This window comes from Salvelinus sp. IW2-2015, linkage group LG19, assembly GCF_002910315.2.
Source record: "Salvelinus sp. IW2-2015 linkage group LG19, ASM291031v2, whole genome shotgun sequence".
Classification (NCBI taxonomy): Eukaryota; Metazoa; Chordata; class Actinopteri; order Salmoniformes; family Salmonidae; genus Salvelinus; species Salvelinus sp. IW2-2015.
In genome coordinates this window covers 6,406,951-6,430,916 of record NC_036859.1, presented here as the reverse complement: position 1 = coordinate 6,430,916, position 23,966 = coordinate 6,406,951, and the positions used below count along the sequence as shown (strand labels likewise).

The 23,966-nt window shown below is 42.4% G+C and overlaps 1 protein-coding gene across 2 annotated transcripts in view; it reads left to right on the top strand.

Annotated features, from left to right (window-relative positions):
• LOC111979446 (fizzy-related protein homolog) overlaps positions 1–13,862 on the top strand; it is a 36,609-nt gene extending 22,747 nt beyond the window's left edge. For both annotated transcript variants that reach the window (XM_024009991.2, XM_024009992.2), the window contains 6 exons: positions 1,310–1,375; positions 3,150–3,252; positions 3,495–3,679; positions 4,031–4,264; positions 11,814–12,011; positions 12,199–13,862. In XM_024009991.2, the coding sequence (XP_023865759.1) occupies positions 1,310–1,375; positions 3,150–3,252; positions 3,495–3,679; positions 4,031–4,264; positions 11,814–12,011; positions 12,199–12,240 (828 nt within the window). In that variant the 3' untranslated portion in view covers positions 12,241–13,862. The remainder of the gene's footprint in view (positions 1–1,309; positions 1,376–3,149; positions 3,253–3,494; positions 3,680–4,030; positions 4,265–11,813; positions 12,012–12,198) is intronic.
• Positions 13,863–23,966: the final 10,104 nt, after the last annotated feature.

Sequence of the window (23,966 nt, the reverse complement as noted above, 5' to 3'; positions counted from 1 at the left end):
TTCGGAATCGGMCGATATTAGCTAAAAATGCCAACATCGGCCCGATGTCTAGTTTAACACCGACGCGCAAATCCAATGTCAAAGCTGACGTGCATACCTATATAACGTAAGTAGATGATGTAATGACTCCACGAAAAATACAGCGCTACACAGAACAAAGGCAGAGAAATTCTCAGCGCACACAACTAAACAAGTTCCAAGTCGAGCTGTCCTTTAAAAGAGTAAGAACATTTCAGCGAGACAACTCAAAGGCGAACTCCATTAASGCCAAGATAATGGAATTCATTGCCCTTGACAATCAACCGTCCTCTGTTGTGGATGATGTTGGCTTTCTCTGACTGGTCGAGCCCTGGTACACACTATTTTTCAGATGTTGCCCTACCAGAGTTACACAGTATTGTTGAAATTCACATCCATGAGCATCACTGCTGTTAGCTTCACAGCTGACATTTGKACCAGCGATGTCAGCCCCATGAGCATGGAGTCTGACAGCACAGTGGGTAAACRAGGATTTCATACTGAGGAAAGACGTATTTATTGCATGCTCAAGAATGTGCTGGTYCTCATACCGCTGCTGSCATTTCAATGGCATTTGAGAACATGTTTGAAACTTGGAAACATGAACACRCTCCTAGCTCCATTCGAACAACTGACTWAAGAAATAAGCTCAATTGCATCTGCAGCAGACGTGATACCYTCTGTCATGTCATTGAAMCGCCTGYTCAACAAAACTGCCGAYACAGACCRTGGGGTTAACTTACAAAAGTACTYGAGGCTGTGAACAAGCGATTTGGTGGCATTCTCTCTGAGTCTCTTTACTTTGTCGCCACCATGCTCGATGCTAGGTACAAGGACYGCTACTTCGATGCAGACAAGAAACAGGGTTTACGTGAAATGTTAGACACAGCTGGACAAGATGGAAACGRACACAGTGACAGTGCGCACCGAGGAAGAGAGGCCACGGACAGACAGAGCTGAAACTTCACYGCTTGACATGTATGATGTAATCCTGGCTAGATTTACTATTAAAAGACCATAATATGTCACTTTTGCAACAAACTGTCAAAATGAATACCAGAGTTGACATGTTTCACTATAACTATGCCGGAACATCTGGTGTTCAGCAACAATAAATAAAACAAATCATGAAAGTTACTCTTTGATACACTGAAATCAGTGACCACCTTCTCACCGTGAGAAACGGCCTAMTATTTGATGTTTCCATTTATCTCAAAGGTCTTTTGTAAGCTCTTTCATGTGATATGAGTTGGTAATTGACAATATATCAATTATGTCTTYTGGTCTCCAGGTGACGCGTCTGTGTGACCTGTCAGTGGAGGGGGACTCTGTCACGTCAGTGGGCTGGTCAGAGAGGGTGTGTATGTCTACTTGACCTCCGATATGTTCTCATGTATACCCTTTATCAGAGCCATGTACTGCATTTATTTATAGAGTTGGGACATTGAGACTTCTGCATTATGATGCATTTTTWGTGCATTTGGAAAGTACTCAGACCTTTTTATTATGTTACAGCCATATTCTAAAATRGATTAAATCGTTTTTTCCCTCATCAATCTACACGTAATACCCCATAATGACAAAGCAAAAACAGGTTTTTATATATGTTTGCTTTGAAGTGCCTTTGGCAGCGATTACAGCCTCAATTCTTCTTTGGTATGACGCTACAAGCTTGGCACACCTGTATTTGGGTAGTTTCTCCCATTCTTCTCTGCAGATCCTCTCAAGCTCTGTCAGGTTGGATGAGGAGCGTTGCGGCACAGCTATTTTCCGGTCTCTCTAGAGATGTTCGATCGGGTTCAAGTCTGGGCTGTGGCTGGGTCACTCAAGGACATTCAGAGACTTGTCCCGAAGCCAGTCCTGCAGTGTCTTGGCTGTGTGCTTAGGGTCATTGTCCTGTTTGAAGGTGAAACGTCGCCCYAGGCTGAGGTCCTAAGCACTCTGGATCAGGTTTTCATCAAGGATCTCTCTGTACTTTGCTCTGTTCATCTTTCCATCGATCCTGACTCGTCTCCCGGTCCCTGCCACTGGAAAATATCCCCACAGCATGACGCTGCCACCACCGTGCTTCACCGTAGGCATGGTGCCAGGTTTCTTCCAGATGTGACACTTGCCATTCAGACCAGATAATCTTGTTTCTCATGGTCTGAATGTCTTTAGGTGCCTTTTGGCAACTCCAAGTGACCTGTCATGTGCCTTTTACTGAGGAGTGTTTTCCGTCTGGCCACTACCATAAAGGCCTGCTTGATGGAGTGCTGCAGAGATGGTTGTCCTTCTGGAAGGTTCTCCCATCTCCACAGAGGAAGTCTGGAGCTCTGTCAGAGTGACCGTCGGGTTCTTGGTCTCCTCCYTGACTAAGGCTCTTCTCCCCCGATTTGCTCAGTTTGACCGGGYGGCCAGCTCTAGGATGAGTCTTGGTGTTCCAAACCTCTTCCATTTAAAGAATGATGGAGGGGGGGGCTTCAATACGGCAGAAATTTGTTGTGTGTGCCTCGACACAATCCTGTCTCGGAGCTCTAMGGACAATTCCTTGAACCTCATGGCTTGGTTTTTGCTCTGACATGCACTGTCAACTGTGGGAYTCCAGTCAAGTTGTAGAAACATCTCAAGGATAAATAATGCAAACAGGATGCCCCTGAGATCAATTTCGAGTCTCATAGCAAAGGGTCTGAATACKTACGTTGATAAGGTATTTCGGTTTTATTTTTAATACATTTGCAAAAATGTCTWAACCTGTTTTCACTTTTTCCTTATGGGGTATTGTGTGTAGATTGAGGMAACATTTGTTTAATCCATTTTAGAATAAGGCTGTAACGTAACAACATGTAGGAAAAGTCAAGGGATCTGAATACTTTCCGAATGCACTGTACAGGACACTACAACATTCTATGGCAGCCATTGTTTGCACCCTATTACCATTACATGAGTAATATCTAAACAATGCTATATAACTGAATGAAAGAAATTCTGAAAGTTGGCCCAACTCSCTAAATATATGGCTCTGCCCCTTAGTCGACCCTATATCCCTTTGTAGTCATGTGTTTCTAGAGATTTCAGGGGGTGTGGTGGATTTGCCCTGATACCATGTCTGGTTATTGCATTTGTGTGTGTGTGTGTGTGTGTGGTTTCAGGGGAACCTGGTAGCAGTGGGGACTCATAAGGGCTATGTACAGATCTGGGATGCGGCAGCAGGGAAGAAGCTGTCTGTMYTGGAGGGACACACAGCCAGAGTGGGTGAGTGGGAGTAGACTGATGCTGCCTGTCTTACAGAGAGAACATGACAGCTTCTCCTTAGAGAGAGGAACAGTAGTGATGCACCATAGAAATAGATTGACACAGAATACAATATCTATTAATTCTATTGCTATGGCTTCATGTAAATATTTAGCGTTTAGTCAAAACAACTACGAAAACTGAGTGCATTTCAACTGTTTTGTATGATTTGAATATCATTTATTTGCAAACTTTCTCTCTAGGTGCGTTGGCGTGGAATGCCGACCAGTTATCGTCGGGCAGTCGTGATAGGGTGATCCTGCAGAGGGACATCCGAGCCCCACCCCTCCAGTCAGAACGCCGTCTCCAGGGACACAGACAGGAAGTCTGCGGCCTCAAGTGGAGCACAGACCATCAGCTGCTGGCCTCAGGGGGTAACGACAACAAGGTACATGCACAGACAAGGCAACAGGGTTGGGGTCAATGCCATTTGAAATCAGGAAGTACATTGAAATTCTGATTCTCTCCAATGTTTTTCAATKAGGAAAATTTAGAATTTGGTTTATATTCTAAATTGACTGGAATTTAAATGGAATTGACCTCAGCCCTACACAGCACAGACCACCAACTACTGGTATCGGTGTAATTACAAGACACACACAGAAACACAAACCTGCAGTCTGACCTATCCCATCTCACAATAGTTAAACCCTCTCTTGATTAACTACACTACTTCTTTCATCCTTATCCTATAGCATTATTTTCCTAGAAAACTAACAATCCTTCCCCCTCCCCATAGCTACTGGTATGGAACCACTCCAGTGTTCTCCCGGTGCAGCAGTACACAGAGCACCTGGCTGCGGTGAAGGCCATCGCTTGGTCCCCTCATCAGCACGGCCTGCTGGCATCTGGAGGGGGCACAGCCGACCGCTGTATCCGCTTCTGGAACACCTTGACGGGCCAGCCCCTGCAGTGCACCGACACCGGATCCCAGGTGTGCAACCTGGCCTGGTCTAAACACACCAATGAACTGGTACGTAGCTGGTGGGTGCTTTTTGGGTTCATTCTTTGGGAAACCTGAACAAAAATGACTATGAAATGTGTTTATTTTTATTTTTATATATATATATATATATATATATATTTGTTTACATTTGGCACAAAGAAGTGCCCTTTTAATGGATATCATTTATAATCATTTATACTACTTTTTAAAAACCTCGAGTCAATTTCCGCGACCCTCTGAACATTTTATTAGCATAACAATAAAAAAAATCCCCATCAAAATCTGTCTGTTTAAGCTAGAGATTCACTGCGTCTGCAAATGGCAGCATTACGCATCTGCGGTGGAAGATGGCCAAGCTACAGCGGCGTTTGTCAGACCATGAGACATCACGAAATTTGGTCTTCTCACACAAACGTCTGTATTGTCCAAACGGTTTGGCCTACAAACTAATATGACCACTCTATGAAAGATGTTTTGTTCGAGGACAACCACAAGCTTTACAAGACTCGCCTGAAGTCAGCCCGGTACCAGTTTAAGGAATGGAAGGACACTGCATGAACAAAAGTATGTGGACACCTGCTCGTCGAACCTCTCATTCCAAAATCATGGGCATTAATATGGAGCTGGTCCCCCCCCCCCCCTTTCTGCCATAACAGCCTCCACTCTTCTGGGAAGGCTTTCCACTAGATTTTGGAACATTGCTCTGGTTACTTGCTTCCATTCAGCCATAAGAGCATTAGTGAGGTCGGGCACTGATGTAGGGAGATTAGGCCTGGCTAACAGTCAGCGTTCCAATTCATCCCAAAGCTGTTCAATGGGGTTGAGGTCAGGGCTCTGTGCAGCACAGTCAAGTTCTTCCACACAGATCTCGACAAACCATTTCTGTATGGACCTCGCTTTGTGCACGGGGGCATTGTCATGCTGAAACAAGAAAGGGCCATCTCCAAGCTATTGCCACCAAGTTGGAGGCACAGAATAGTCTATAATGTAATTTTATGCTATAGCGTTAAGATTTCCCTTCACTGGAATTAAGGGCCCTGAACCATGAAAAACAACCCCAGACCATTATTTCTCCTCCACCAAACTTTACAGTTGGCACTATTGATTGGGGCAGGTAGCGTTCTCCTGGTATCCGCCGAACCCAGATTCGTCCATCAGACTGCCAGATGGTAAAGCGTGATTCATCAATCCAGAGAACAGGTTTCCACTGCTCCAGAGTACAATGGCGGCAAGCTTTACACCACTCCTGTCGACGCTTGGCATTGCGCATGGTGATCTTGGGTTTGTGTGCGGCTGCTCCGACGAACAGTTCTTGTGCTGACATTGCTTCGAGGCAATTTGGAACTCGGTAGTGAGTATTGCAACCGGGGACAGGCGATTTTTACGTGCTTCAGCACTCGGCGTTCCCGTTCTTTGAGCTTGTGTGGCCTACCACTTCGCGGCTGAGCCGTTGTTGCTCCTAGATGTTTCCTCTTCACAATAACAGCACTTAGTTGACTAGGGCAGCTCTAGCAGGGCAGAAATTTGACGAACTCACCTGTTGGAAAATTGGCATCCTATGACAGTGCCACGTTAAGTCACTGAGCTCTTCAGTAAGGCCATTCTACTGCCATTTATTTGTCTATGGACATTGCATGGCTGTGTGCTCGATTTTATAAACCTGTCAGCAACTGGTGTGGCAGAAATAGTTGAATCAACTATTTTGAAGGTGTGTCCACATACTCCTGTATATATAGTATACAGTGCATTTGGAAAGAATTCATACCAGTTGACTTTTTCCACATTTTATGTTACAGCCTTATCTAAATTGTATTATTTCTCTCATCAATCTACACACAATGCCTCATAATGACAAAGCGAAAACTGTTTTTTCGAAATAATTTAAGATATAAAACAGAAATTCCATATTTACATAATTATTCAGACCCTTTGCTATGAGACTCGAAATTGAGCTCAGGTGCATCCTGTTTCCATTGATCATCCTTAATGTTTCTACATCTTGATTGGAGTCCACTTGTGGTACTTGATTGTACATGATTTGGAAAGGCACACACCTGTCTATGTAAGGTCCTACACATGCAAAAACCTAGCCATGAGATTGAAGGAATTGACCGTAGAGCTCCGAGACAGGATTGTGTTAAGGCACAATTTCTGCAGCATTGAAGGTCCCCAAGAACACAGTGGCATTCTTAAATGGAAGAAGTTTGGAACCACCAAGACACTTCCTAGAGCTGGCCAAACTGAGAAATCTGGGGAGAAGGGCCTTGGTCAGGGAGGTGTCCAAGAACCCGATGGTCACTGACAGAGCTCCAGAGTTCCTCTGTGGAGATGGGAGAACCTTCCAGAAGGACAACCATCTCTGCAGCACTCCACTAATCAGGCCTTTATGGTAGAGTGACCATATTAATATAATATTTAACCAGGTAGGCAAGTTGAGAACAAGTTCTCATTTACAATTGCGACCTGGCCAAGATAAAGCAAAGCAGTTCGACACCTACAACAACACAGAATTACACCATGGAGTAAAACAAGCATACAGTCAATACAGTAGAAAAATAAGTCTATATACAATGTGAGCAAATGAGGTGAGATAAGGGAGGTAAAGGCAAAAATAAAGGCCATGGTGGCGAAGTAAATACAATATAGCATTAAAATACTGGAATGGTAGATTTGCAGTGGAGAATGTGCAAAGTAGAGATCGAAATAATGGGGTGCAAAGGAGGAAAAGTAAATACAGTAGGGGGAGAGGTAGTTGTTTGGGCTAATTATAGATGGGCTATGTACAGGTGCAGTAATCTGTGAGCTGCTCAAAGCTAGTGAGGGAGATAAGTTTAGAGATTGTTTCCAGTTTTAGAGATTTTTGTAGTTCGTTCCAGTCATTGGCAGCAGAGAACTGGAAGGCGAGGCGGCCAAAGGAAGAATTGGTTTTGGGGGTGACCAGAGAGATATACCTGCTGGAGTGCGTGCTACAGGTGGGTGCTGCTATAGTGACCAGCGAGCTGAGATAAGGGGGACTTTACCTAGCAGGGTCTTGTAGATGACTTGGAAGCCAGTGGGTTTGGCGACGAAGTATGAAGCGAGGGCCAGCCAACGAGAGCGCACAGGTCGCAGTGGTGGGTAGTATATGGGGCTTGGTGACAAAACGGATGGCATTGTGATAGACTGCATCCAATTTATTGAGTAGGGTATTGGAGGCTATTTGTAAATGACATCGCCGAAGTCGGGGATTGGTAGGATGGTCAGTTTTACGAGGGTTTGTTTGGCAGTCATGAGTGAAGGATGCTTTGTTGCGAAATAGGAAGACAATTCTAGATTTAACTTTGGATTGGATATGTTTGATGTGAGTCTAGAAGGAGAGTTTACAGCTAACCAGACACCTAGGTATTTGTAGTTGTCTAGGTATTTTTGTAGTGTACACATATTCTAAGTCAGAACCGTCCAGAGTAGTGATGTTGGACGGGCGGGCAGGTGCAGGCCAGCGATTCGGTTGAAGAGCATGCATTTGTTTACTTGTATTTAGAGACAATTGGAGCCACGGAAGCAGAGTTGTATTGCATTGAAGCTCGTCTGGAGGGTTGTTAACACAGTGTCACAGAAGGGCCAGAAGTATACAGAATGGTGTCGTCTGCGTAGAGGTGGATCAGAGACTCACAGCAGCAAGAGCGACATCATTGTGTATACAGAGAAGAGAGTCGTCCAAGAATTGAACCCTGTGGCACCCCCATAGAGACCGCCAGAGGCCCGGACATCAGGCCCTCCAATTTGACACACTGCATCTATCAGAGAAGTAGTTGGTGAACTTGGCGAGGCAATCATTTGGGAGCCGATGAGGATGTGGTGATTGACAGAGTCGAAAGCCTTGGCCAGGTCAATGAATATGGCTGCACAGTGTTGTTTCTTATCGAGGGCAGTTAAGATATTGTTTAGGTCCTTGAGCGTGGCTGAGGTGCACCCATGACCAGCTCTGAAACCAGATTGCATAGCGTAGAAGGTGCGGTGGTATTCGAAATGGTCGGTAATCTGTTTGTTGACTTGGCTTTCGAAGACTTTAAAAGGCAGGGTAGGATAGATATAGTTCTGTAGCAGTTTGGGTCAAGAGTGTCCCCCCCCCTTTGAAGAGGGGGATGCCCGCAGCTGCTTTTCAATCTTTGGTAGTCTCAGACGACACGAGAGGTTGAACAGGCTAGTAATAGGGGTTGCAACAATTTCGGCAGATCATTTTAGAAAGAAAGGGTCCAGATTGTTACAAATCAGCCGGGCTAGACAATCAGGCCGTTATGGTAGAATGACCAGATGGAAGCCACTCCTCAGTAAAAGGCACATGACAGCCCGCTTGGAGTTTGCCAAAAGGCACAGAAAGGACTCTCAGAAAATGAGAAACAAGATTMTCTAGTCTGATGAAACCAAGATTGAACTCTTTGGCCTGAATACCAAGCGTCACGTCTGGAAGACACTGTAGGGATGCTGCCAGGTTAAGCATGGTGGCAGCATCCTGCTGTGGAGATGTTATTCAGCGGCAGGGACTGGGAGACTAGTCAGAACATAGGCAAAGATGATGCAAAGTATAGAGAGATCCTTAATGAAAACCTGCTCCATTGCGCACCGGACCTCGGGCTGGGGATAAGCTTCACCTTCAAACAGGACAATGACCCTAAGCACGCAGCCAAGACAATGCAGGAGTGGCTTAGGGACAAGTCTCTGAATGTCCTAGACTGGCCCAGCCAGAGCTTGGACTTGAACCCGATCGAACTGAAAATAGCTGTGCAGCAACACTCCCCTTTCCAATCTGACAAAGCTTGAGAGGATCTGCAGAGAAGAATAGGAGAAACTCCCCGAATACAGGTGTGCCAAGCTTGTTGCGTCATACCCAAGAAGACTCGAGGATGTAATTGCTGCCAAAGGTGCTTCAACAAAGTAGTGTGTAAAGGGTCTGAATACTTATGTAAATGTGATATTTTTATATATATATAAATTAGCAAAACTTTCTAAACCTGTTTTTGCTTTGTCTTGGTGTATTGTGTGTATATTGAGGGGGRACACGTTTTTATTAATTTTAGAATAAGGCTGTAACCCATATACAGATCCGTTGACTTTTTCCACATTTTGTGGAAGTATTTTAGTACCTAAACTACTTCCATAGATATTAAATGTGTCAAACAGTTTCCTGATCTTTGTTATATATCTTAGATATCGGGCAGACACTTTTTGGGGGGGTCTGTTATTCAATGCTAATAGCAGTAAGGCCAAATTCAATACTTAATCAAAAAATTTTAAGCATTTTTGGGGATACTTAAAGGCTGTTAAATCAAATTGCTAGATTATCCTTGGTATGACCATCTTAAAGGATCTGACCCCCCCCCCCCCTATTTTCTCCTAAAATGACATACCCAACTCGAACTGCCTGTAGCTCAGGACCTGAAGCAAGGATATGCATATTCTTGATACCATTTGAAAGGAAACACTTAGAAATGTTTGGAAATGTGAAATTAATGTAGGAGAATAACACATTAGATCTGATAAAAGATAATACAAACAAAAAAACTATATTTTTCATCAACTTTGAAATGCTAGACCATGGCCATACTTTCAGATAGGAGTCTAGGTATAATTTGGATTTTGRCCACCAGATGGCAAAGTTTCAGACTGATCCTGTGAACTACATTACTGCACAATATTTTGTGTCAAATCTGCCAGGAGTTTGCCCAAATGTGCCGAATTGATACATTTTCATGTACATAACTATAGAGAACATACAAAAATRCTATGGTATTAAAAAATGCAATTTTACATACTCTCAGGAATGTCATACATGCTGGATCATTAGCTTATATACTTTCACACATCTAGATGGCGGGGTGGGTGTGGAGCCAGAGACAGCAGTGGGTTCAAACTGTAGACCTCAGTTCCTACATTTGAACATAATAATGGATTTTATCAAACACAACTATGCTATATTCTTTTCTCTGGGGCCCTCAGAATGACTAATCAGAGCAAGATTACTGAATGGAAGTCATTCTAGTCACATTAGCAACAACCGTCCTGATTCAAGCAGGCAATGAGCCCCGTCGGGTCTTTTTTTTTAAAATGGCGGGTGGGGAAGCGAAACTAATACGTGATAGTATGAAGGAGAGATGTGTGGGAAAATTGCTTTTTTTCCACTCGATCTGTCAAACTTATCACCTTATCGCCTCTAAAATGTAAGTAAAACACTGTAAAGAGTTTATATAATGTGTGATTACATACCTATTTGAAGGTTTGTGTCGAATTTGAATCGGGTTTTTCGGACGGTGCTAAAGTGAACTTCAGAAGTAAACAGTTTTTTTGAGAGTCGTGATCGCTTGCAGTAACGACGTAAAATATGACTAGGTATCCCCCCGTACCCCCGTCACTGTCCATTTCTTGTTTTTAAACGATGAGAGAGGTGCTACACCTGGTGGAGAGAGATTGTAAGACAGAAATAGTTGCTTTATGCGTGCTGTACGTTACGGCATGACATGTCACGATGTAACGGAGGGTCCGTTTTTTTCAACTTTTCGCCAATACTATAGAGCCATTACCATGTCGATCAACGGTTGAATAGAAACGTAGTTCACACCCCAGATTTTGAAGTCAACACAGTCGCTACAGTCCCATTAGTTTTCTTTGTAGCCTCGTTTGAATGTCGCGGTTGCGCACATTTGTATGGAATGCGGTGAGTTTACGTTAGCTAACTTACCGGTTGTGCAGTCCCTCTACCACCATCTCTCCTATCATGGACAACATCTTCTCCTCCAGCTGGTCCCCATGAATGGTCTCTCAGCTCCCTTCTTCTTAGCAGCCGACTTGATGTCGAACCACTATTTTTTTTACGGCGGCGACACTTGCCATACCCCCGACGGCAGAGACCGACTCGCCCACTCTTGCCCATCCTCTCTTTTTGGTCTCTRCAGTGACCCTGCAGTTTTCAAGTCTCCCCAACAGCAATCTTTTCCTGGCTGCTATTTCCTCCACCATCACTTCAAACTCTTGTTTGCTGAACTTTGTATTGCGCTTTCCTTGGTTATCCGTGATATASCTAGTCTGATGGCTATAATGTGTGAAAACAAAAATTGTTTTTGTGCATAAAGGGTTCGCGAGCCAAAAAAAAAATAAAAAATTGAGACCAAAAGCAAAAAACTAATGGAATTCAAATGGAAATATCAACACTTTATTATAGTGGGCCAAATCCTATCATCCCTGTCACAGGCTTGTTTATTGGGTTCAAGCACGTCACTAATATCAATGCCACAAGGTATTTACGAAGTTCCTAAGAATGAACTATCTTACGAACTTATATTTTTCCTTAATCTTCTTACTTTTYTTTTCTTAAGTAATGAATCGAGCCCCAGGTAATTATGAAATGTGATGGGCCATAACCCGATCTCCAGTAACGAGAACCATGTAGCTATGACACATTCCTACATGATTTCTTTATTTCAGACCGACCACTTAGAAGTTAAATTGTGGGGGGGAAATGTTTTACTGAACATAGTCTTTCACAAAATTGGGTGGATTATCCCTTTTAAGCATTTGTAACTAAAATTATTTTTACTTCCAGGTGAGCACACACGGTTACTCCCAGAACCAGATCTTGGTGTGGAAGTACCCCTCCCTCACACAGGTGGCGAAACTCACAGGYCACTCCTACAGAGTGCTCTACCTGGCCATGTCCCCTGACGGAGAGGCCATCGTGACAGGCGCCGGAGACGAGACCCTGCGCTTCTGGAACGTCTTCAGCAAGATGAGGTCCACCAAGGTAACCCCACACCTCATTGACTGGCGACATTGRTTTTGTGCTGCCTGTGCCCCACTTAGTCTACCTCTTTTTAAATGATTTTGTTACCAATACCAACCCAATAAGCAAAACCAGTGTCTCATTTGGGAAACACTGGTATTGAGGATTCTAGTGTTAGAGAGCTGACCCCTGYTCTCTTCCTCTGCAGGAGTCTGTATCTGTTCTGAACCTGTTTACCAGGATCCGGTAGCCAGAGGGATGCTGGTGTCCAACAAGGGAACATGGGGGTGAACCAGCCCACTGGATTTCATTCTGAAAAACAACTCCCCTTCTCTGCCCCCTTATGTCCTCCTAGGCCTCTGGTAGCCTATGGCCCTTTCAAATACCCAAGGCCAGGTCGTGAAGCCGATAGATGGGAGTCAATATTCCAGTGGAATAAATCCTATCCTCACAACACCCATCACAATCAGTGTGACATTACAAGGCCACACCCCCATATAGTACCATTGGTGATTTTCCCTGGAAGAGGAGGATTCTGGGATGTTATCTTCCCCAAGTGATTCTGTTTTGTTTACAGACAGACTGTGCATACTTGCCAAATATGAAGTTTGTCCTTTTTTTTTGAATGTTTTATTTATTGTTAATCACGTAACGTCGCCAGTGTGCTTCAGCAGACTTTGTTTTGTTTTCTGTGTGAGTGAATGTTGCGTGTCGGACTCTTCARCGAAGAGCCTGAAGCTTTTGTTTGTTTGTGCCTTAAAGGGATAGTTTACATCTAAAATGAAAGTATGTCAAATGTTTTTTTTGCCTCACGAGGTATGAAAATGTGTGACATGCTTTGACTTCAGGGTGAGCTGTCCTGTACCTATTTGTGAACTATAGATTTTTTTTAGATTTTTTTTTTTTACATGTTGTAGACCATTCTAATTTATTCACCCGGTAAAAAAAAAAGTTTTAAGTTAATTGTGTGATGTGTGTCAATAATGGTGAAAATCTTACATTTTTTAATTAGAAAACAAATCTGCAGTKGTCATTTTGAAATTTGAGCAGTGGCCAAAAACTAACTACATAAAATCACTTACAGTTTTTCTGTAAATTGTGTTGTTTTGCCAGTTAATTGTMTTTTTTTAATTTTTAACCAAAGTATCAGTACTCAGTAATCACTTGCATGGATATATGTAGGTTAACCTACATTTACAGAGACAAATTACAATTTTTGGTGTCTTTTGTTCTAAGAAAATGTCATTGCACTCAGTCTAACGAACAAGTAGTATTTGGGAACGTAGGTAAAAAAAAACTAGGCATAAACTTTGGAATTTATACTTATACCGGATAAAATATTTAAAAAATATTTTTTCCCCTGGGTATAGCAGTAACTGAAATGCGCTGTAAAGAAAAAGGAAAAACATTMATGGTCTCTTAAAAGGCCTTGATGGTTGCATTGTGCTATGTGTGTCTGTCTGCGGTATAAAGATATTTAATCCAGGGCACTTATTTTTTCTCAGCATTTCTTTGTTTGATTCTTGTAGTGGTACCTTTTTTTTCATTTTCTCAGTTTGGATGTGGCTTTTGAGTGACCTTTTGTGCCATCTTTGAATGAGTGCTATTTATTTGAGCTGTGTAAAAGTGTCCAGTACACACACGGCATGTGTGTATTATTCTGAGAGTTGATTATTATCTGATAGTTGAAAGATGGACCGCTGACTTGTACAGTGTATATACTAGCTCCAGTCCTAGCTAAGCGTTTGTACTTATTATTTTATGCCACAGAAACAAAACAAAGAATGCTGCCAAATTGAAATGCATAAAGAATGTTATGAAGATCAAAAAATATTTCTGTACTGAGAAAAAAATAAAGTGATCACATCACTATTTTCGAGTGTATGCTATTATCTGTTTGCATTATAAAGTGTGTGTGTGTGTAGGAGAGGGAATGCAGAGCATGTATGATTGGTGTAGTGTTGAATAGTCCCCTGAGAGAGACATCATTCTTGCTAAAGAGCTTTAACTGCTGTATGTGTTGATGACTATCATACCATTCATCTCCCGTGGGCAGATTCTGCATGTAGACCGAGAGAATCTGCCAGGACTGAAAGGRATGTGTGAAATGGAGCAGCAGTAGTTCAGTTTTTTGGCGGTTTCATCACTGGTTATTTGGAAGTATCAGGATTGGGCAAAGGCGGTGCTTAAACTGCTTTGCCACAAGTGCTTCCAGTGCGTGCCCACACAGATCGTGGAGGGTGGAGACTACGTTTTTGCCAGATCTCTTAATGTCTAACACGTATGAACACAGGTTAATCACGCAGCTGACCAAATTGCGTGAGATTTTACCCTTGGTTAACTGCTGTTACTGTACCAGAAACTGAAGCCCAGTGTGAGATGGCTCTTGTAAAGCTGTCCTAATACAAAGGAAGCACCAGAGGGCACCAGTCTTCTCTTCYACAGCAGCAGCAGCCTTTCATYCACACCTCTGTTCCATTTMCGCACCAAGATCAGGCCAGTGGTGGACAACTCCAGTTCTGGAAGGCTGCAGTATGTGCAAACTTTTGTTCCAGCCCAGTGCTATTTGATTGAACTACTGGTTGAATAAAAAAAAGTAAGTGGATTCTTTGAATGGGTTGAATGTGCCTGCACACACACTGACCGTTCAGAGCCCTCTTGAGCTAGTRCCCTAGCTCCCACCCCTTCAGTGTTCACGTGTGTGAAAGGACTGAGGAATTGTGAGAAATATGGAGCTTCTGCTTAAACTAGTCCTTCAAACAGTTAAGATTTTCAACAATATTGTTTTTAGAGACTTGACAAACCCAAAGGGTCAGGAACTGGTAATGTTCCATTTGGGCCTGTATCACAGCTGCTTAATAGTATTGAATTGCTTCCTTTTCTTCATGACCACTGAAGTGAAAGGAGAGGCCAATAAGGTGTCTCTTTACCCTTCACTGGTCATGGTGAGAGAGGGGATAGAAGCCCATTCTAAAAACAACTCTTACCAAGCCCCCTCCCCCCTGTCTAACCTGGTTGCTTGTTTGCAAATCTGTTGTTTTCACCTATCCAGTCCCTTCAGTTCTGCAAATACATAGGTTAGCAGATAGGAGTTTTTGTTTTTTGACCAGATAGACAAATGGAAACTACTAAAGACTATTGGACCACAGAACAATGAAGGATCAAAGCGGTGTGCTCACCAGACAGATAATGGATTGTGTCTTCCATCTACTTGTAGAAGCCTTTCCTCCAGACCTATCATAATCCCATGCAAATTACACAGATAYTCTATTGTGATGTAGGGATAAACCAGGACACGCACAGCATTACATCTCTACAGCAGCTCCAGCTTAGAACCTGTATCATTAAGCCTTGAGAAAAGGTTGGAGAAYAGAGGTAGATGTCTTCATCTGGATAATCCTGCCTCCCGATGAGTCTATCAGGAGACAGCCCAGAGAGAGGTCTGTAGGATCCATATTAAACCCAGTTGTAGTGCTAGTCACCACCAGGCTTCTTGGCTATCAAAGGAGTGGAGTTGAGTGTTGGCTACCCAGGCCCGTCCTGCTGACATTTCCTGAACAGAATGGAGCTGTAGTGGGTCATAGAGCTCTTTTGCAAATGGATTCTCATCCTGCCTGTCCCCCCAACCACCTGTCGGCTCAAAATGGAAGGATTTCTTCAGACCGAAAGACAGGATAGACCTATATCTTGGGTTGGTTTGCAATACAACATTGTAAGGATATATGATTTGATGCCATATCCTATTAATAGGATATAATACCATGCATAGCCTATTTACTGGTAAACATTAGGTTGGGCACTCAATAATAATAATACAAAATTATAAAAAGAATGCATAATTTCAAAGTGCTTCAAAAGCAAAAAAAAAGCAAAGAAGCAATACATAATCATGAGTAGCCCATATAGTTAGCTAGGTCAACCAATAGTAAGTCTTTGAGTGCATGATGCATCCTCCAAAGATGGAGAGAGACAGTTTATGGCTTGATCAAAGAAAGGTGTTCAGGGAGATGGTTGATGAAGAGTCTGGCRACGATCTTGTAGAAGGCTACTCTGGGAACCATTGTGAGTCATGTAGCCACTGTACTTCTCCTTCACTATGTATAGCACACACTTGGGTGATGCCTCGGCAGCCACCGGAAATATGCAATAAAACTCAATGTTATCAAAAAACCAAACACATTTTTGTGATTTCTGGTATATCATCAAAATGTATCAATAACAGCACATTTTTGGACTCATTCAGCAGTTTTTACCTGATTAAGTACAATACATTGGAAATGAATGTTGAAAGTTACATATTCCTTAAACTTAAGTTGAAAATGATGCTGTCGCTGCTTCCTGTTGACAAGACTTGCAGTAATTWTTTTTTTTAAGTGTCCAAATCAATAACCAATACGCAGGGGTATAAAGTACTTGAGTAAAAAAAATTAAAAGTACTACCTTAGTAATTTTTTATGGACGTTTTTTAAGGTATCTATACTTTACTATTTATATCTTTGACAACTTTTGCTTTGACTTCACTACATTCCTAAAGAAAATAATGTACTTTTTACTCCATAAAACTTAACCTAAAATGTATTATCTACACGTACAATGCCTTCAGAAAGTATTCATACCTTTTAATCCACATTTGTTGTRTTACGGCCTGAATTCAAAATGGGTTAAATAGATTTTCTTTCTACACATAATATCCCATAATGATCAAATGAAAACGTTTTTAGACATTTTTGCTAATTTATTGAAAATGAAATACAGAAATATCTAATTTACATGAGTATTCACACCCCTGAGTCAATACTTTGTACAAGCACCTTTGGCAGTGATTACAGCTGTGAGTCTTTCTGGGTACGTCGCTAAGAGCTTTCCATACCTGGATTGTGCAACATTTGCCTCTTATTATTTTCAAAATTCTTCAAGCTCTGTCAAATTAGTTGTTGATCATTGTGAGAGAACCATTTTCAGGTCTTGCCATAGATTTTCAAGTAGATTTGAGTCAAAACTGTAGCTCTGCCACTCAGGAAGATGCACTGCCTTATTGGTAAGCAACTCCAGTGTAGATTTGGCCTTGTGTTTTAGGTTATTGTTCTGCTGAAAGGTGAATAAATCTCCCAGTGTTTGGTGGAAAGCAGACTGAACCAGGTTTTCCTCTAGGATTTTTCCTGTGCTTAGCTTCATTCTATTTATTTTTTATCCTGAAAAAATCCCCATTCCTTAATGATTACAAGCATACCTATAACATGATGCAGCCACCACTATGCTTGAAAATATTGAGAGTGGTACTCAGTAATGTGTACAGTACTCACTTTGTATTCAGGACAAAAAATGTATTKCTTTGCCAAATTTTTGGCAGTATTATTTTAGYGACTTGTTGAAAACAGGATGCATGTTTTKGAATATTTTATTCTGTACAGGCTTCCTTATTTTCACTCTGTCCATTAGGTTAGTATTGTGGAGTAACTATGATGTTGTTGATCCATCCTCAGTTTTCTCCTATCACAGCCATTAAACTCAGTAGCTGTTTTAAAGTCAACATTGGCCTCATGTTGAAATCCCTTCCTGTCCGGCAACTGAGTTAGGAAGTACGCCTGTATCTTTGTAGTGACTGGGTGTATTGATACACCATCCAAAGTGTAATTAATAACTTCAGCATGCTCAAGGGGATATATAATATCTGCTTTTTTACCCATCTATTCATTTTATTTTTTACCCATTTCAGCCTATACTGCCCTTCCGTGCTGTGACTTTTTGGCCCAGACAGAGACATAGATCTCCCCAGAGAACACTGCTACTCCAGCTGCTYTCTCTTCCTTTGACACCATTTACTCTCATAGTCATAGCTACTCCTAACTGGAGAGTTTCTCTTTTCTCCCTCTCTCACCTGTCCATCTGGTCATTTGAATTCCATGCTGACACTGTCAGTTGTCCACTCAAGCCTAATATTGTTGTTATCAAACGCCCACCAGTAGCTCTTGGAGAATTCCACAATGAGCTTGACACTTTGATAAGCTAATTTCCCGAAGATGTCTCACCGCTCTTCGTACTCGGCGACTTCAACCTCCCGACGTCTGCCTTCGAATTCATTTCTTTCCAACTCTCTCTTTCCCCTCCTCGTCTCTTTTGACCTCACCCTTTCCCAATCTTCTCCAACTCAGGTAGGTAGGCAACCCCCCTCCAGGTGTCCGATTCCTACATTGTGTCCTTTTCTGTCTCCCTTTCCTTCAACCCTAGCCACTCAGCCCCTACCCAGATGGTAATGCGCTGTCGTAATCTTCACTTTCTCTCCCCCACTACTCTCTCCTCTTCTATCCTATCATCTCTCCCTTCTGCTAAATTCTTCACCCTCCTGTCCCCTAATTCACCTCTCTTTCCGCATCATATGACTCGCACTGTCCCCTATCCTCCTGGCTCCCCTCCGGCTCGGTGGCTGAGTGACTCATCGTGAGCTTAAAGAACAGGGYTGCGGGYAGCTGAGCRAAAATGGAGTAAAACTAACTTCCGGAGGACCTATCATCYTTTCACTCCCTCYGTTCTACCTTCTCTTCCTCTGTATCTGCTGCTAAAGCCACTTTCTATCACTCTAAATGTCAAKCTTCTGCCTCTAACTCTAGGAAACTCTTTTCCACCTTCTCCTCCCTCCTTAATACTTCACCCCCTCCCTCCACCTTCTCTGCGGACTAATTTGTCAACCACTTTGAAAAGAAGGTTGTTGACATCCACTCCTCATTTACTCAGCCTATTGAGTCCACTGGTCCCACTCACACAGAACTACATWACRCCTTGACCACTTTCTCCYCTCTCTCCAGATGAAATCTTGTGACTAGTGTGGTCTGGCCGCCTGACAACCTGCCGGCTCGACCCTATCCCCTCCTYCCTTCTTCAGACCATCTCTGGAGACCTTGGCCCATTCTTCACTTCCCTCATCAACTCATCCCTGACCACTGGCCGCGTCGCATCTGACTTCAAAATGTCCCGAGTCGCTCTCCTCCTCAAGAAACCAACACGCTGACGTCAAAAACTACAGACCTGTGTCCCTTCTTTCTTTTCTTTCCAAAACACTTGAGCATGCTGTCTCTGATCAACTCTCTCATTATCTCTCTCAGAACGATCTTCTTGACCCTAACCAGTCAGGCTTCAAGACCAGTCACTCAATCGAGACTGCTCTTCTGTGTGTCACGGAGGCTCTCCCCCACTGCCAAAGCTGACTCTCTCTCCTCTGTTCTCATCCTCCTAGATCTGTCCGCTGCCTTCGACACGGTGAACCATCAGATCCACCTCTTCACCCTCTCATGGCTGGGCCCCTCAGGCTCTGCACATTCTACCTGGCAGGCCGCTCCTACCAGGTGACATGGAGAGAATCTTTGTCTGCACCACATACTCTCACTATTGGTGTCCCCCAGAGCTTGCTTCTATGCCCTCTCCTCTTCTCTCTATACACCAAGTCACTCGGCTCCATCATAACCTCACACGGTATCGKCTATCATTGCTATGTGGMTGACACTCAACTTCTTGGCTCATCGCACTCTAGCGTCTCCATGTGTTGGGGCGAGGCGCTTGCAGGCTGACTTCAATCKTCAGTTGAACGGTGTTTCCTCCGACACATTKGTGCAGCTGGCTTCTGGGTTAAGCGAGYGGGTTTTAAGAAGCGAGGTTTGGCGGGTCATGTTTCAGAGGACGMATGACTCGAATTTTGCCTCTCYCGAGCCCGTTGAGGAGTTGAAGCGATTAGAGAAGATCGTAATTGGATCGCAATTGGATATCACAAAAAAATTGGTGAGAAAAAAATATTAAATAATTTCACTGCTCGACTRAGGGACCCTACAGATAATTGGAYGTGTGGGGTAAAGAGATGAGGTAGTCATTTAAAAAGAATGTTAAACACTATTATTGCACACAGGCTGAGTCTATGCAACTTATCTTGTGACTTGTTAAGCAACATTTTGCTCCTGAACTTATTTAGGCTTGCCATGACAAAGGGGTGGAATAATTATTGACTCAAGAAATKTCAGCTTTTCATATTTTATTAATTTGTAAAACTTTCGACAAATATAATTCCACTTTGACATTATGGTGTATTGTGTGTAGGCCAGTGCCTAAAAAAATCTACATTTAATTGATTTTAAATTCAGGCTGTAACACAACAAAATGTGGAAAAAGTYAAGGGGTGTGAGTGATTATTTTGCAACAATAGTAATATAACTTTTTTTTATTTAAATGAGCACCTTGTAAACTGCACAGGCACCAAAAACCACATGGAAACTGGATATGTTACATCACTGGTTAGAGGACAACCTGCAAAACACATTCAGCTACACTTTGGAATGTTGCATTTCGATACAGGGGTCACTTAGTGGTGATTTTAGCATGTCAATCTTGGTGGGGCAAACTCAAACATTGTTTTTTTAGATGTATGTCAGCAAAACAAACGGTTAGGGCCTTGATTAATCTGTCCCAACAGCAGAGCTTTTTGTCAGCACCATGGAGTAAATCCGTACCACTGCTACACCTTGCTACCAGCGGAGCCTTGTTTGGCAGTGRAACAGTTAATTCAGCCTCACTTACTGCCTTTAAAAAAAACATAGCTGATATGGCTGACTTGCWTAAATAAGAGGCAATCTGTAATTTCGATTAAGACATTAATGAGAGAGCTAGGACGGACGTAGTCAATGTAACTATTTGTTTAGCGCATTTGAAATGTAGAGCAACRGAATTCCGAACATGGGTCGTTYTTAMAGTGTTCTCCCTGTACACCAAGTCAGAAYGGTAGGATAAATAAAGGGTGCCTATAAGCAGAGAATGGAAACTCTTACAATATTCATTGATTACATTTCTATAAAACAGGCTATAGGCTACATGTGCACCACCAAGTCAGAACCGTAGGATAAATAAAGGTGGCATATAAACAGACGATAACAGCTCTCACAATATTCAATGATTACATTTCTCTAAAACAGGCTATAGGCTACATGTGCACCACCAAGTCAGAAGAGGGGAAAAGGGGAAAAGGGGGGAAAAGGGGGAGGGGAAAAGGGACCAAGTTATTAAGGTGAGGCATATGGGCAACTAACAGCTTACTACACAACATACACTTAGTATTACTTTCTTAGCTACAGTATACATATCTCCCTGGCAAATTACATAATTTGTGTAGCAGCATAGAATACATTTTTGGACTCACCTTGTTGTGTTGTGCTCACTTGAACAGGAAGGTGGTCCTTCTTGTGGGCAAATTCTGTCATCAAACTTTGTCATCAAAGTCTGGCATTCTCTGGATTTATGGTGCTTTCAAGACAACTCGTAAAAAACAAGGGTGAATCATGACGTCAGTGATTATCAGGTCGGAGCTCTAGAAAGAGGCCCGAATTCTTGATTTGGAATTCTGAGATGGATGACCGTTCAAAACGTATTTCCCCAGTCGGAGCTAATTTTTTTCAAGAGTTCCCAGTTGTCTTGAACTCCCTGATGTTTGATAATTCCCAGTTCCGAGTTTCCAGTTGTTTTGAACGCGGCAGAAGTCATGCTGGATTGACAGCAGGGTCAATGTCTTCAACCTTTTATGACCCATGGTGTTGAATGTTTATCCTTTTAAGMTTGGAAAAGAGACCCTTAAACCCACACTTGGACCACACACCCTGATTCCATCCAAACCACTCACTGTTAACTTTGCGATTTCCAACTTGTTGTGTAATGTTTATGTCCAATGGCCGATACAATACGTTTTATCTATAATTTCTCTTCATAATTTCTCTCATTGTGACAAGGATTGAAAAGGATTTGCCAGTAGATTGTCRACTTGATTCATGATGATGACTGCTAGCTTGCTAGCTAMGATTTTGAAAGTATGATGTTGACAGTCCAATCAAAGCTATGGTAGATATAATGATAATGATTTGACATCATTTTATCTGTGGCCAATGACCTTGAGGGCATTTCTAATGTGGCAGCATCCAAGGGGCTTGAATGTTCTAGCTCTACTCATAGATGTTGCGGTGACGAGGTGTCCCCATGAGTGACAGAACACTGAGCCAATCACGGCTAAACTAGTGAAATTACCAACCCCTAAGCTCCATATTTTCCACTGGCTGCCCCACCACCACAGAAAGCATTGAGCTAGGCTGAAACACCTGCATTTTGGAGCTGCCTTAATCAAGAACTAAAAAGAGACCATGTTTGTATGCAGCTTTATTAAGTCAATGAGTTTTCAAACTGATATGTGACACATATTAATGCCAAAATAACCACTGGGCTCACCTCACAGAAAGAGAGACGCAACACTGTTTTGTCAATCACTCCTATCGATAAATAAGTTGAAATTAATTGCGCAAAAGGGGAGAGATGAGGTTGCACGTCCTGTTAAAACGAACACAGAAAAACCACCACCTAGACTAGAGCGTCCAATATGGTCTGTGCAGCAAGCTGAATGTTGACGTCCCTACTAATAGGTTGTGTCCGTATAGGATTGTAACATCGCCCACAGCATCCTCAGTCATCGCAGACTTGCGTCCATCTATTTGAGTTTGCATGGCTCAGGGCTCTCTTGAGGCGTGAGTGGGACTTCACAATTATGAGCGACCTTTACAGACAATGCTCCTGCGTAATTGTATTCATTCATTTCTCCACTGGCKATGAAACGTCTTTAAAAATGTTTAGTGAATAGGTATTGTGCGGTATCAGGGGTGAAGTATGGACCATGTCAAAATTAGGGTTGAATTGCAAAGTAGCACCACTTGGATTTTCCAAGTAGGTTTTGCTTTTACAAATATGTTTATGTGGGAGAGGGGTGAGATGAGCACTTTCCCCAATATTAAGGCACATATAAGTAGGCCTTCTGTGGTTATTGAAGGTTTGACAATTTATTTGAAGAWTGCGCCCTTGAAATCCTTTGCATATTATATCCTATTTCATTTATTTGTTCAGGTAGTTGCAACTGGCTAGAAAAAGACAGTATCCACACATGAATATGATCAATCCTCTTGTGGTTTCCAGGCTTACACCTGKGTGTAAAGTGACCATACTCTGTAAAGAATAATTGCCCAATGCATTTCACCTTTTCTCATGATAGTAGATTTAATCCAATTGCAAACAGCCTTGTTTGTATATGATCATCATGAATAAACGTTATACATTTTTGCATGTGCTTGTAGGCCTATTTGCGTTTAACATCATTAATGTGTAACTCCATTGGTTTTTATTTGTAATTTCATGTCACAATTTGTTAGGGCCGCACCCTGGATTTTCTACTACAGCACTAGAAAAAATAATCGAATCTCAATTGGTCTCTTCCTGTAGTCGTCATCTGCATTGATCCAACCTCCTTTCTGGTGTTTGGACAGTATATAAACAGACAGAATCTCTCTCTCTCTGAGCTACCTAGTAACATCATAATAACCAATACGTGGACCTCAAATGGGGAGGGYTTACAGCTGAGATTGACGTGTGTTTCAATGGCAGCCGGAGAGAGAGATGTGCTGCCATAARAAGACCCCTGTTGGTCCGTATAGGCTACGCTACATGATGGTAAGTCAGACTTTCTCAATTTCACATTTTAGACATGTACATCTATTTAAAACGGGTTGTTAAGAACATTTCGTCGACGTGGTCATTGTAGAGATATATTTTCATGTTCACACAATTATGGTTTAATGGTACAGCATGTGTCCCAAAGAAGAAAACGGTCAGTGTGAGAAAACAGTAAATCGTGATCTATCGTTGACAAATTAAGAGCAGACTCCATCTTTACTGGAGTGATTCTGAAATATATTGTAATTCTCTCGCTCGTCTGCCGCGATATAGCTCGAGCCTCGAGAAAAATATTCCCTCACCGGTTGCTGTTTTTTTTTTAAAGAACAAATCGCAAAATGTTTTGAGCAGCCGTTAACTTTCAGTAGCCTATTTACGTAGTTTATCTTCATTTACGTTGAATATCATAAAAAATAAAATCAGCTTTAGATGGGAAACTTTCGTGCAACAGGTGGCAGG